This window comes from Pseudorasbora parva, chromosome 11 (genome assembly GCF_024679245.1).
Source record: "Pseudorasbora parva isolate DD20220531a chromosome 11, ASM2467924v1, whole genome shotgun sequence".
NCBI lineage: Eukaryota > Metazoa > Chordata > Actinopteri > Cypriniformes > Gobionidae > Pseudorasbora > Pseudorasbora parva.
In genome coordinates, this window is record NC_090182.1 from 437714 (window position 1) to 452510 (window position 14797).

The 14797-nt window shown below is 40.0% G+C and overlaps 1 protein-coding gene across 1 annotated transcript; it reads left to right on the forward strand.

Moving 5' to 3' along the window:
• On the forward strand, positions 1 to 11064 carry LOC137092917 (uncharacterized). Its single transcript, XM_067457461.1, has 7 exons — positions 1 to 103; positions 361 to 645; positions 741 to 1052; positions 5823 to 6131; positions 6236 to 6547; positions 7729 to 8013; positions 10577 to 11064. Exons 1-7 carry the CDS (start codon positions 19 to 21, stop codon positions 11062 to 11064), a joined length of 2076 nt encoding a protein of 691 aa, XP_067313562.1. The 5' UTR covers positions 1 to 18.
• Positions 11065 to 14797: the final 3733 nt, after the last annotated feature.

Consider the following 14797-nt stretch of genomic DNA (forward strand, 5'->3'; position numbering starts at 1 on the left):
CTGAGAGAATAATGAACCATGAAAGAAGGACAGAGACAGAAAATGGCTGGTAAGAGTCATATAGATCAGCTGGGACTGATTCTTATCTGCTCACTTCTCAAAGGTAAATTAATTTGCGAGTACAAGATATTTCAAATGTAATTATGATCATTGTGTGTACTTTAGTCTGTCAGATTTGATTCTTACTGACATTAATCCTGTCATCTGGATTCCCTAAATACAGTAACACTTTACTTAGTGTTTGTTGCTTTCTTATCAAACTTCTCATGGACATTTTTAATGTTAAGATTGTTTCATTTAGATTGGTGAATATAAAACCATTTCTCTTTGATATTTATATATAAATCTACTCTGTCTCAGGTACCAGTGGACAGACAAACATCAGTGTGTTCGGCAGTGATGGTGGGAACGTCAGTCTGCCCTGTTATAGAGCTCCTACTGACTGCAGATCAACTGTATGGCTGGATTGTGAAGAACAAAGTCTATACAAAGTTGGATTATTTGGAAATGTGAGACGTAAGAGACTGAGTCTGGGGTCCGACTGCTCTCTGAACATCTATAAAGCCACAACTGAAGATCGTGGAGTTTATTGCTGTTATATTAATCGTGGACCATCTACCAAAGTACATCTGCATGTTCTTCATGGTCAGTGTTTCTGTTCATTATATGATAAGAGAACATGACTCTTTAAACTCACATGTCTAGTGAAATAAATGTCTGATGTGTAATTTCTGTTTCAGTCTCTCCATCATCCACACAGACTGAGATCAGACCTGGCCGCTCTTTCTCTCTCTCCTGTCAGTTGTATGCCGCTTATGGATGGTCTTGTGATGATCTCTTCTCTGGTGAGAGAGTTCAGCTGGTCTGGGTGAATAAGACTGGTGTGAATCTGCAATCAGACTCCAGATTTCAGATCTCATCCTCTCCTGAACACTGTAACATCTCTCTGACTACAACACTCCTCAATGAAGACGACAACACAGAGTGGAGATGCCAGATTACTAAAGGAACTGAAGTCCAGACCTCAGTCGGCTATACTGTCACATACTCAGGTAAGAAAACTTAATACTATGCAACAAAAACGTATAGAGAATTACTGGCTAAATATTTCCCACCCGGAATGGCTTACAATTGCCTTTTGCTCTAACTCTTCAGCACTATGCCACAGTCCAGGAAAGATTAGCTTATCTACAAAAATCATTTTGTGATAGGTCAGTCTTAATAAGTTTTGAAACAAATCAAAATATATAAATTAAAGAATATATCTTGATAGCCCTACATGCAAAAATCACTCCATTTCCGCACTTAATGATTTTTTTGTTCACTTTGGAAACAAAAGTGAATAGCATGTCACTTAATAAAAATGGGCTTTTTCCCTTTTAAGAGCTCCAAACAAAGTTCAATATTCTCACTTTTTTAGATATATGCAAATCAGAGACTATGTCAGGAAGTATTTTCCTGATTTTTTACATCTAATAAAGTAATAAACAAATTTAAAGCTGGAAACTCTAAAGTAGTGTCACATTTCTATAATTCTCACAATCAAGTGAAGTTAATAAACGTAATTTCGGGAGGAGTACGGCAATCTAATCTTTCAAGTAATAACAAGGTATAAAACCAGCAGCTTACCTCTTCCCCTTTTTAGTTCCTGAAGCATCCCTCCTCCTCCTCCCCTGCGCTATATAAATGACTCATTCATTCGTTATTTTATTCATTCAATATTGCCTGTTATAGGGGGGCAATCGGAGCTCGGGTAGAATATCCTCTCCGAGCCCCTCTATAGCAGACAGCAAGCCAAATCTGTTTACCACTTTCACTAAGATTATATGGGCACACAAACTCGTGAAACAAGGAAAAACTGAAGTGAGGACGCATGTGCAGAGAACGGTGGAATTTATTAACAAAATAAACATAACCTAAAACAAAATCCACAAGGGAGGAGGAGCATATAATCAAGAATAACAAAAACCAACTCTAAACATACCAAAACTGGGATCAGGGGAACAGGAGATGAATACAACAAACCGACAACAGGCTGCAACACACAGGGAGATATAAAGGGTAACTAATAAAAAAGGGGACAGGTGGGGGAAAAGAAAATCAAACATTAATCAGATAACAGGGGAGAGATGAGACAAAGACACGAGCACATGGCCCAAAATAACAAAACATCCCGTGTGCTACATGAGACAGGACAGGCATTTGACTAATGTATAAAACATTCTGGTGGATATTAAGAACACTACAATTAGGAAAGCATGGGACGAGGATTTAGGCTTAACTATTGAGATATATCAGAGATATTCATCAGAGATACTGTTTACCGTGTGGTTTCCTTTTGGATCTTTGTTCATAAAAAACAAATGTCCTGTCCACATGAACATGTGTCCTACAGACCTGCTGGGACTTATGGTTCTCTGCTCACTTCTCAACGTACTGTAATTGTTTGAAAATTGAAAAAGATGTGAAGATGACAGAGAGAGAAGGTATTTGTGTCAACATATAAACAGTAGTTGTTTATTGTTAAGTGGAATTAGTTTTCGTTCAAATGCAGTTCAGTGTGCTGGTATTGCGATGTTTTGTCCTGTGAGCAGAAAAACTTGATATTCACATTATAAACGAAATAATGTCTATATACAGGTCGGAAAAAAATAAGAGACCACTTAACTTGTATGTTAAGCGCTCTCTTAGTGTTTACCAGAGCTGAATGAATATATATAAAACATCACAAGTGAGGGAAAGATGGAACGGGAGATTGACCGATGGATTGGTGCAGCTTCTGCAATAACAGCGTTGATGTTCCTACTCTCACCTATATGAGTAATGACCAAAAGGACAAGATCAGAGCAGCTTCACAGTGTTAAACAGGAAAATAATGCAACAGAATTTGATTCGGCTGTACAACCGCTCTGGAGAAAATGGCGATGTTATCCAGCTAATTTCAATAATCATATATTGATACTGATTCAGTGGCGTCCTGTTTACCGCAGTGGCAGACAAGAATGCCCCGTCCTGCATGTGGAGATTGTGTTCCTGCTGAAAAAGGATGAAGCCGAGGTGAAGTCAGGGTTTTACAGCCCATACTTTTTATTGTACAGCAGAAAGGCGGATTACGTATTATCTTGAATCTGCCCGTCTTGAATTGGCACTTCACAAGCTCCCATTCAAGATGTTCCAAGTTTCGATTTTGCCTCGACACAGACCGTTTCTTTGGCTTGCTTTCGAGGGTCAGCATATTTGGAAAAGTTCCTTGCCTTTCGCACAGTCCCTGTCACCCGCATCTTCACAAAGGTCATGGAAGCGGCTCTTGCCCCACTAAAGGAATCGGGCATTCGTGTCCTTAACTCTCTCAACGACTGGCTCATTTTCAAGGAACCTGGGATGTGTTACAGGCTCCTGGACAGCACCTCGATTGGAATGGCCCATCAACTGCCTTGAGTTTGTAGCAGTACTGCTGGTCCAGGGCAAGCATTTACTGGTCCAGACAGACATCACCGTGACAGTGTGATACATCAACCATCAGGGTGGTCTACGTTCACATCGCAACTCGATTGAAGATGATTCAGAGACTCATAGGTAGAATTGTTTGCCTCTCTGAAATTCACCCAGTTATTGCCACAGTTTGCCCTGGGGCCTATTCCAGTATGCGTTTGCCCCAGTGAGCCTGCTTGCACAGACACTGCTCAGGGCAAAAGGGGAGCCAGCCTTCATGGTTTACTCACTGGCCCACCCGGAGAGTTTTCACACCTGTTGCTCCTCACACCAGCCCCTCTTTGGAGGATTCCCCTGAGGAAGGACCTGCTTTCTCAGGATGGGTTATCATATAGCACCCTTGTCCAGATCTCTAAAACCTCCATGTGTGGCTTCTTCATAAATGCCCAATCAGCTCAGTTTCCTTCCTGCAAGACAGGTTGGAGCAAAGGCTCCTTCCACCTTGAAAATGTATGTTGCCACTATATCAGCATATCACTGCAGTAGATGGCAGGTCTGTGTGGAAGCATGACCTGGTCATCAGGAGCCTTTTGGAATTGCTCAGACTATTTTTCTTCTCCAAAATGAATTTTTTTATGATTAATCACTCAAACCCAAACCTTTCTGTTCATGGTCACTATTTAATGAGTTATTCAGTGTCTGTCCTCTTCATTCCATCTCATCATCAATATCTTATCTCATTCTCCAAGCCTTCTAGAGTTGCTGCATTCCTATTGAAACAATTCAACATTAAAAAGTTAAATAACAATTCTACTTTATAAATACAGATCTTTCTAAACTATAGATTCATTCTTTCTCTTGCTGGCCCACTCACCCAAACATTTCTGCATGCAGTCCTGCTTCCAAGATGAGATGAACAGCATTTGAGATGCCCACAAACTGTTCAGATAATTCACCTCCGCTATACCACAGACTGTAATATCGGCAGCCAGCTGTCCACAACAACACTCATGATTTATTCTTAACCCTCGAACAGAGGCTGATGTGTCCTAACTTCTCTTCTCCCATCCACCTGCCTTACAAACTTCTACAAGAATTACATTTTTCCAAAACATTTGAAGACAGAGTTCTTCTTCAAGCACCTAAAATGATGATCATGTATATGGCACCTTCTGATATGTATTACTAATATATGTAAATGATGATTAACTGGCTGGTATTTTCTGGGGTATGGTGGTCTGGCTGAGGGTTTCTGGTGCCGTAAGCACTGAAGTAGCCTGATGAAATACCATGATGTGTCTCAATGAAAGAGCAAATGTTGAAGCAACTTCCTTAGTTTTTGGCTAAATTAATTGTTTTAAAACAAAACTATTTTCTGATGAACTAGAAGACCTGGGCCTAGGCAGTCAGAACAAAAGCAAGAGAACGCATAAGTTACTCTTGTTAAATCATTCTTGTGGAACGTTTAAGATACTTTGTGTAAAAGTCTTATTCTGTTGGCTTGGCAAAGCAGGATTGGTGCCAGAATTGTATTTTTTTTCCACAGGGATTTAAAAAATGTCTTTGTGAAGCGTTTTTACCCTTGAACCAAACCAACCAGCAAGGTGAATCATTAGATATAAACTGTGATTTGAAGCATATTTCGATGTATTATCACTAACAACAACTTAAATAGGTCCTGCAATCAACCTGGTAGCAGCATAATAGTAATGTGCTAAAACATGCTAGCATGAATTATTTGTCTAATTTGGACTGACTTTTTTAACAGTATGAAATAAAACTTCATAAATATGTAATGCAGGTCAACACTTCATGTTAGTATTGAGTAGCATCTGAAGCAGGATTCAGGATGACACAAGTTAGGCTGATGACAGGAACTTATGACCGCAGGAGGGGCTGATGCTGTTTAAAGGAAGAACTGAGTGAATAATGAACCGTGAAAGACAGAGAGAGACAGAAAATAGCTGATAAGAGTCATATAGCTCAATGGGACTGATTCTTACCTGCTCACTCAAAGGTAAATGACTGCGAGTACCATACAATATATTTAATTAATAATCATTGTGTGTACTTTAGTCTGTCAGATTTGATTCTTTCCAACATTAATTCTGTCAACTGGATTCCCTAAATACAGTAACACTTGACATAATGTATGGCACTCTCTTATCAAACTTTCTGATGGAAAAGTCTTTAATGTTAAGAAGATTTCATTTAGATTGGTGAATATCTAAGATAAATATAAGAATATTTCTTTGATAGTTATGTGGTCAACAATAGGTTACATTTAGATTTTCATCTTCCACTTTATAATTATGTAATTGTAAATTATGTAAACTTTTTAAAAGTAAAATAGTCTCTGATGTACAATCTGAACATGCGTCTGTTCTCAGATACCGGTGGATACACAGACATTGTGTTCATCGCTGATGGTGGGAACGTCAGTCTGCCCTGTTATAATGCTCTTAATGGCTGCAGATCAAATAACTGGATATATAGTAGAGGACAACGTTCAGTGGCAGCTATATTATTTGAAAACGGGATGAAGAAGAATGACATAGAGAGACGTGAGAGACTGAGACTGGGGTCCGACTGCTCTCTGAACATCTATAAAGCCACAACTGAAGATCGTGGACATTACACCTGCAGGAAATGTGAGGATCAACATTCAGATGCATCAGTTGATCTGCATGTTCTTCATGGTCAGTGTTTCTGATCATTATAAGATAAGAGAACAACACACTCTTTAAACTCACATCTAGTCACTTTAGTGAAATAAATGCCTGATGTGTAATTTCTGTTTCAGTCTCTCCATCATCCACACAGACTGAGATCAGACCTGGCAGCTCTTTCTCTCTCTCCTGTCAGTTGTATGCCGCTTATGGATGGTCTTGTGATGATCTCTTCTTTGGTGAGAGAGTTCAGCTGGTCTGGGTGAATAAGACTGGTGTGAATCTGCAATCAGACTCCAGATTTCAGATCTCATCCTCTCCTGAACACTGTAACATCTCTCTGACTACAACACTCCTCAATGAAGACGACAACACAGAGTGGAGATGCCAGATTACTAAAGGAACTGAAGTCCAGACCTCAGTCGGCTATACGGTCACATACTCAGGTAAGAAAACTAAATGTATGTCGATATCAATATTCATCTCAATGCTGGAGGATGCTGTATGAATATTCCTCTAGAAATAAGACTTTAAATATAGCCTCCTGCTCCAGGATGGTTTGCTGTCAGGAGTACAATTAGAGAGGAGAGACTGATGGAGCAGCGACAACCAGAATGATTCTCTCGATCACAGGGCTTGTAAACTTTCTTCTTCTTTATCAAACAAACACAATTATTGATTTCTCATTAATGCGCGATTGATTGGACTATTATTTTTATATTAAACATAGCCCGCAAGATCGTAAGATACAAGCGTGAACCGCGCCCTTCAAATGTCAAATTAAGAGAGAGAGAGAGAATAGCAGATCAAGAGCGGACTATAATGAGATTAATCGGCCTGCTGGGCTTTGTGAGCGATGGCCCATACATGTCTGAGTCCAGCGTGCTAAAAGTATGCTCTGTTAGACACGTACACATAAGCAAAACGATCTATAACAATGCAATACTATTACATATAAAAACATGTTTTACTCACGTAAGTGTGTTGCACCATTCCTTTTACAAATGATGTGAAATGAAGTGAATATGTCTTCCCCACCTGAGATGGAACTTCATTAAAAATAAAGTTCAACCACACATTCCTAATATTAGGATCTGAAGGAAGCTTATGCAGCGACTGTGTTCTTTCACAACCAGGAATAGCGCAATATCTTAATCTTCTTCGGCATGTTTATTGTTGTTGACCAGCTAGCACCAGCCCTCCATGAGTCGGTAGGCGGGGCTACTGGATTAGATGAGTCGGTGGGCGGGGCTACTGGATTAGATGAGTCAGTGGGCGGGGCTACGGGATTAGATGAGTCAGTGGGCGGGGCTACTGGATTAGACGTATGTAGCAGTATGTAGCACAAGACTGTTTGCTGGTCCTGGTGTCTATAAAAGCTTTTCTTTGACTAACAAGGAAGTTTTCAGATCTGAAACATAGAGGATATTCTTATTTTACTGTAGAACATAGTGCTCTGTAGCTTTAAATCCAAACAGACCAAGTTGTAAAAGCTTGCTTCTATGCATGCGCCGGTATTTGATACGGTGATGAAGTTACACACCTGTATGTTAAACTCCTGCATCTCTTCAGGTAAAGAAATAATCTGTTAAATAAATCTTTGCCACGGAATCGTGAACGCATGCAGCGAAGAAGGAAGGTATTATTCCAATGAACATTTGCACAGTAAGCCACCGTCGTTCATCGCCCAATAAAAACTTGGCTGAAGGGTTCCGCAGACCTGATCCACTTGTCTTTGATGGCAATATCGCCGAAAATTGGCGTGTGTTTGAGCAAGAATTTGACAAATTTATTGCTGCTGCACACTCGGAGAAAGAGCCTCGCACAAAAGCTTTCATACTGCTTAATCTAGCTGGCTCAGAGGCCAGAGAGCGTGAACAAACGTTCGTCTATACACCTGCTGTTCACACGGGTGAGGGAGAAAACAGACAAATAATTACCGCGGCTGAATCACGTGAGGACCCGGAATGTCTAAAACATAAAGTTCCGTGAACCTTGCAGTCCACAAACAAACATAACGATGGAAAGACACCAATTTAATTAAAGAAATCAAAAGCCAGGAGAGACAATAGAGGCATATGTAACGGACCTACGAAACAAGGCACAGAGTTGCAGGTTTGGAGATTTACAGGAGGAACTGATAAGGGATCGACTTGTGTGTGGGATACTCAACGATGGAATGAAAAAACTGCTGCTGCGTGACAATGAGCTAACATTGACAAAAGCCATTGAAACGTCAAATACATGAACTGACAGACCAACACACTCAAACACTGGCTGGATCAAAGCACAATTTAGCAAATGTGGACAGTGTTCAACAAACGGTAAAAAGAAAACCGATTTGTACTCTAAAACACAGATCAAACAGGTTTGCCCCACAACAAATTAATAATTGCAACAATTGTGGAAACAACCATGAAGCAAAACGGGAGAAAAGGCCAGCATATGGCCAGCAGTGTCACAGGTGCAACAAATGGAACCACTTCCAAAAATGCTGCAAGTCTATGAAAGTTCATCGTACACGAAATGTAAAAAAGACTGTAAATCAAATTGATGTTGCCAGAGCTTCAAACAGCAGGTAAAGCAAGAAGAGAATCTTCAGTTGTCAAACCATGTAAAGCTTGTCGCATATGGTGGAGAGGAAATCCAGACAGCGGGTTCAACTGTATCATCATGCAACCTTAGTGACCAGAACTATTATCTACAGTTCTACGTTGTTGAATTTTTTTTACAGCCATTACTTAGGCTTTATGATTGCCTTTGGGTGGGCCTCATTTCTCTTAATATCACAGTGCATCAGGTCAGTCTAAAAGAGAACTCAAGTTTTTCCCAGCTGATCATATGCAGATCTTTTCCTAGATGAAGTAGGAAGGCTTCCTGTAACATACTGCATGAAACTTGACAAAGAAGCTCAACCTGTTGTCCGTCCAGCACGAAGAATCCCTGCAGCAATGTAACACAAGGTAAAAACAGAGTTGGAAAGAATGGTCGCTATCGGCGTTATCACTCCTATATCTGAGCCTACAGATTGGGTGTCATCCATGGTGGCCACTCACAAGAAAAACTCAGAGGAAATAAGATTGTGTATTGACCCTAGGGACCTGAACAAGTTTCTAAAACGTCCACATCACCCCATGCGCACGGTGGAAGAAGTGGCAGCGCATATGCCAAACTCTAATGTATTCTTAGTGTTAGACGCCAAAAGCTCATTTTGGCAGATTTCTCTGGATCATACGTCTTCCCTACTGACTACTTTCAGTACGCCATTTGGAAGATTTCTATGGAACAAATTTTCGCTGGCTACCCGTGCGCAGTTATAGTTGATGGCATCATTGTGGGGGGCAACGGCGAGCAGGAACGTGAAGCAAATTTGAAGAACGTGTTAGACCGTGTTCGTGAAGTGAACTTAAGAATCACTTTAAGATGAGATAAGATAAGAATCACTTTATTCGCCAAATGCATCAGCAGATACACAGGAATTTGATATGGCCATCAGTAACACACAAACTAAGCACACAAACATATATGCGTAAAGCTGCAAAGGCATGCCTAAAACAATCAATCAATAATAAAATAGTCCAAAATAGTGCACAATCAGCTGTTCATAAGAGAAATGGCTCTTGGAAAAAAACTATTTAGATGGCGTGAGGTCCTTGTCCTCACTGCTCTGTACCTTCTTCCTGAAGGGAGCAGCCTAAAAATGTCACTTGCTGGATAGGACAGATCAGCAGCAATTTTAGCCGCGCTCTTCCTTACTCTGGCCTCATACAGGTCATTCAGTGACTTGAGACTGAATCCTTGAGACTGAATCCACAAAAGAGCAAATTCCACCTGAGTGAAGTGAGCTATGTTGGTCATATTTTCACAAGAAAGGGACTACAACCTGACCCAGCTAAAACAAAAGTTAACATTAACATTGAAACGGACCACCAGCCATTGGTTACCATCCTCAACAAGCCTATCCATATAGCGCTGGCAAGGCTGCAGCTCATGATGCTAAGATTGCAGAAGTACAACTTCACAATCACATACAAAAAAGGAAAACATGTTCCTTGCCGACACATTGTCACGTTCTCCCAGAGACTCACAGGACGAACACACTGAGGACAGAGCTGACTTCGAGGTCATGTCAATTCAACACGTCTCTTCTTTCAGACTGAAAGAGCTTCAAACTCATACAGCACAAGATCCTGTCCTGTCAGGATGGCATCAAACTCAAAACGCATTTTGCAGTTCATGGGAGTCCGCACAAAGTATTTTCAGACAATGGTACCCAGTTTTCAAGCCAACGGTTCAAAGAATTTGCTGCTGCCTGGGATTTTACACACACCACCAGTAGCCCTGAGTATCCACAAGCTAACGGGCTAGCTGAGAGGGCAGTGCGGACTGCTAAACATCTGATGGAGAAATCCAAAAGGGATGGCTCAGATGTCTTTTAAAACTTACTCAACCTCAGAAATATTCCACACGATGAGACACTGGGTTCACCAGCGGAGAGATTAATGTTGAGGCAGACACACACAACTCTTCCAGTCTGCAAGTCCATTCTGATGCCAGCTTCAAAATTGTTGTCAAGACTCAACTCTCAAAGAGGAGACATTGTCAAAAGACATACTACGACAAGTCCAGCAGAGCTCTCCTGCCACTCTTACAAGGTGAGGTAGTGAGACTTGCTACTTCTAAGGGCCATGACCGAATCGGGCTCGTCAAACAGCTCTGTGATGAACCAAGGTCATATATTGAGAAGACTGAAGGAAAAGAGTACAGACAAAACCGAAAACATATCCTTCCTGTCAAGGAGCCACAACCACATCGGTTCGAGCACAGCGATGTGTCGTTTCCCTTTGTCCAGACCCCCTCTGCCGAATCTCAGCACAAACACTACAGTCCAAGTGAAGCCAAAGAACAAAACACCACACAAGGAGCCGAGAAACAGCCGTTGAATGAACAGTTCCATATGTGACCAGAGGAGGTCGCCTTTGCAAAACAAACCCTAAATAATTGGAATAAAGAAAAGAAGAGAAAGAAAGGGGAAGAAACAATTCAGAAAATTTAGTAACAAAATGTTCATTTTGTAAATATTGACATCATAACATGTTAAAATGTGTGTTAAACAGAGGAAAAAAAGTTGTGTCAATAGACACTTATTCTCAGCTTAAGCAGACTGTTAAATGGGTTTCTTATAAAGATAAATACTTTGAGTTAACTTTAATTAATTTAATTTAATTTAAGTTTAATACTTTGAGTTAACTGTGAGGAAATTTGTAGAGAACTTTTCATTAAAGTTGGAGGATGTAGAACATAGTGCTCTGTAGCTTTAAACCCAAACAGACCAAGTAGTAAAAGCTTGCCTCTACTCATGTGCCGGTATGTGATACGGTATAAAGCTCAAGGGAAAGTTGATTTCTCAATTCATCACCCCTTTAATTCATTTCTATGTAAAGCACTTTGAATTGTAATTGTGTATGAAATGTGCTATACAAATAAAATTGCCTTGCCTTGCCTAATGCTGCTCTGGGTGTTCTGGAGAGATCAGTTCATCAGTTACTGTGACTAAAATCATATTGATCTTGTGATATATATATATATATATATATATATATATATATATATATATATATATTACATCTCTGTGTCTGATGCAACTCTTCTTTCCTCTTAGTCAGTTCATCAGACAACAAGACTTCTGTTGGATTGTTACTCAGAGGTATGAAATGTCTTCAGCACATTACAGTACATTATACTGAGAACGGCAGCATGTGTTTGTCAGTGTTGGTTCATTTATAACGGTTACCCCTTTTCGGTTTAGGTTATATATCAGAGTAGGGATGGTAAGGCTTGACAATAGCTTAGGTATAGATTAAAAAAACAGTCTGCTTTGGTTTACCCAACTATATGCCTGTAGAATAAGACCCAAGATGTAAACATATATTGTATTCACTAACCCCAAATCTTAAACGTCTACATTATACAAAAACAAAACAAATAATATAATAAACAAGGTAGAAAACTGGAAAACATCAAATACATCAGTCATCAAACAAGAAAAGTTCAGCGCTTGGGAAATCTGGATTGGCAAAGCGAATCATCAAACTTAGCTAAACCGACAAGGCTTAGTAATAGATGCCTTTGCAAAAGTCTGCAGTTTTGGAAAATCCATTTCACTTAGAGATAATCCCAATGTTGAAGAAAGGAAAGAAGTCCTCCTGTCTTCCACAAGCGCCATTCAAACTCGTTTTGTGCTCAACTTCATGATACCCGCAACAAACCACAAAGCAGAAAGCTAGTTGAACAAACCTTATGCAAATACTTTCCACCCATGAAAGAAAGCATAGGAATAAAAAATCCATCTAAATAGAAGACACGGTCACAATTAGCATGAATAGCTCAAGGCTCAATACACGCAATATCATACATAAAATACATGCTCAGGATTTCGTAATAAGTGTAAAAAAATATACTACTTACTGATTGACCAAAAGGAAACACATTCCTCAATCATAGGACCTTATTAAATTCAGACGGAATAGCCCAATAAAGCCATTGCTTCCTCTATCCACATGCTTGGCCTCTTCTTCAGGTATAGTACCTGGATTAATACTCATCTATGAAAATAACTAGAGCCCCCTAATGGTGTGGAAAAATATTACCGCTAAGGTAACCGAGATAGAGCTGATACACATTCATCATCAGGAAAGGTCATTTACAGTCTCATGGATTGAGTTTGTTTGCTGTCTTGTGCTCAAACCTCTATCTGAATGTGTCTCTCTCTCTCTTCGCTGTAGTGATTATATTTATCATCGAGATCGCAGTGCTAACTGCTCCTACCGTTATTCTTCTACAGATCATCTGTGAAAGGAGAGCTGGTGAGATTTGAGACTCTTTATATCATCTGGTGATTCACAACAATCTATAACTGTGATCAGAAAGCCAAATATACACCTTCTGAAATATTAAAGAGTTAATCAGTCTCCTTATGACACTATATGAGAGGTTTGATATAATGGTGTGTTTTATTCACAGATAACAGAAGAAGAGGTCAGGACATCCAGGAGACTGTGATGTGAATAATACACAATGAAGCACACTGTCGCATCTATAAAAAATATGCAGTTTTTATAGAGAAAAACTCCCGTAAATTGAATGAATTCAAAGTTATGTAAAATTATAGTTAGAGAGAGAGAGATATGTCACTCATCTCAACATATTTATTGAATGGTTATGCTCTTAATGATCTTGACTTTCCCTTTTGAACATTGTATGTGTATTATAATTATCTGTTGGATATTAAAGTTTCTTATGCATATTTGTTGTGGATAATTTTCTAAAGACAGTTATTCATTTAGATTTGGCAGCTAACAAATATGGTTTGAATATATCCATGAACTAGATGTCCATTTCTAAAATGTCCATTATTCATCATATCCTATAAATGATGATGATATATAGGATAATCAGTCAATCTGAATTTGGTTACATTTAAACTTGTGTTATTGTTACAGTGTAATTATACACCGGTCAGGCATAACATTATGACCGGTGAACTGAATAACACCGATGTTCTGCCTTGGGTCCTCCATCCATGTGGACGTTACTTTGACACGCTCCACCTACCGTAGCATTGCTGAGACCATGTTCAGCCTTTGATGGAAACGGTATTCTGGTGGCTGTGGCTCTTCCAGCAGGATAATGCTCCTGACACAAAGCACAAATAGCTTGAGCTGTTCACTTGGCCTCCAAATTCCCCAGATCTCAATCCAATCGAGCATCTGTGAGATGTTCTGAACAAACAAGTCCGATCCATGGAGGCCCACCTCACAGCTTAAAGGATCTGCTGCTAACATCTTGGAGCCAGATACCATAGCACACCTTCAGGGATCTAATGAAGTCCATGCCTTGACTGGTCACTGGCTGTTTTGGCAGAATAAGGGGGACCAACAGAATATTAGGTCATAATGTTATGCCTGATCGGTGTATTAAAGTTCAGAGTAATTTTAATTAACCACATACTTACAATAGTGTTAGGATTAAGGTTTGGTTCATGATTAGTTGCTTGTAATTATGTATAAATCACTGTTATTGCTATTGTAAGTACACGTAACATGTATAACAAGGACACTGTAGAATCCTGTTATCCTGAATTCATAATCTATTGCATATAACGTTCCTTCAATTAAAGCTATAGACCTGTGGGCGTCACAGCACTGCTTTCTCGAGACCCATATCTCCCGGGTCAGCAACATCGAGCTCCCCACAGGAAGGTCCACAGTCCATCTCAGCTGCGGATAAACCATCTAAGAGGTCGGCAAAACAGCATCCCTGAGACAGGCGACCTGGAGAGGGAGGGAGCAGCTCTTATCCAGGAGACGGTGAACACACTGCTTCCTCCAGAGGACGGCCGGGTGGAGAATCTTCTGTTTTTGAAAAAAAGTTTATGTTTCTGTTCAAGTTTCAGTCTCTGAGTCACATGAGGTTCCGCTTGTGCCACTTGCAGTCCTGTGATGGGTACATTAAAGGCACGACTTTATATCTATTTCAGAAGTCAGTGGCCTTTAACGACCTACACAAAGACAGAGCAGTTGAATGTTCCAGAGTCTCTATTGCATTGCGACGCTTTACTACAATCTGTCTGTCTGACCACAGGAAGTTACCAAACAGAGGATGGGCTGAAGCGTCACTATAAATAATGGAAAGAG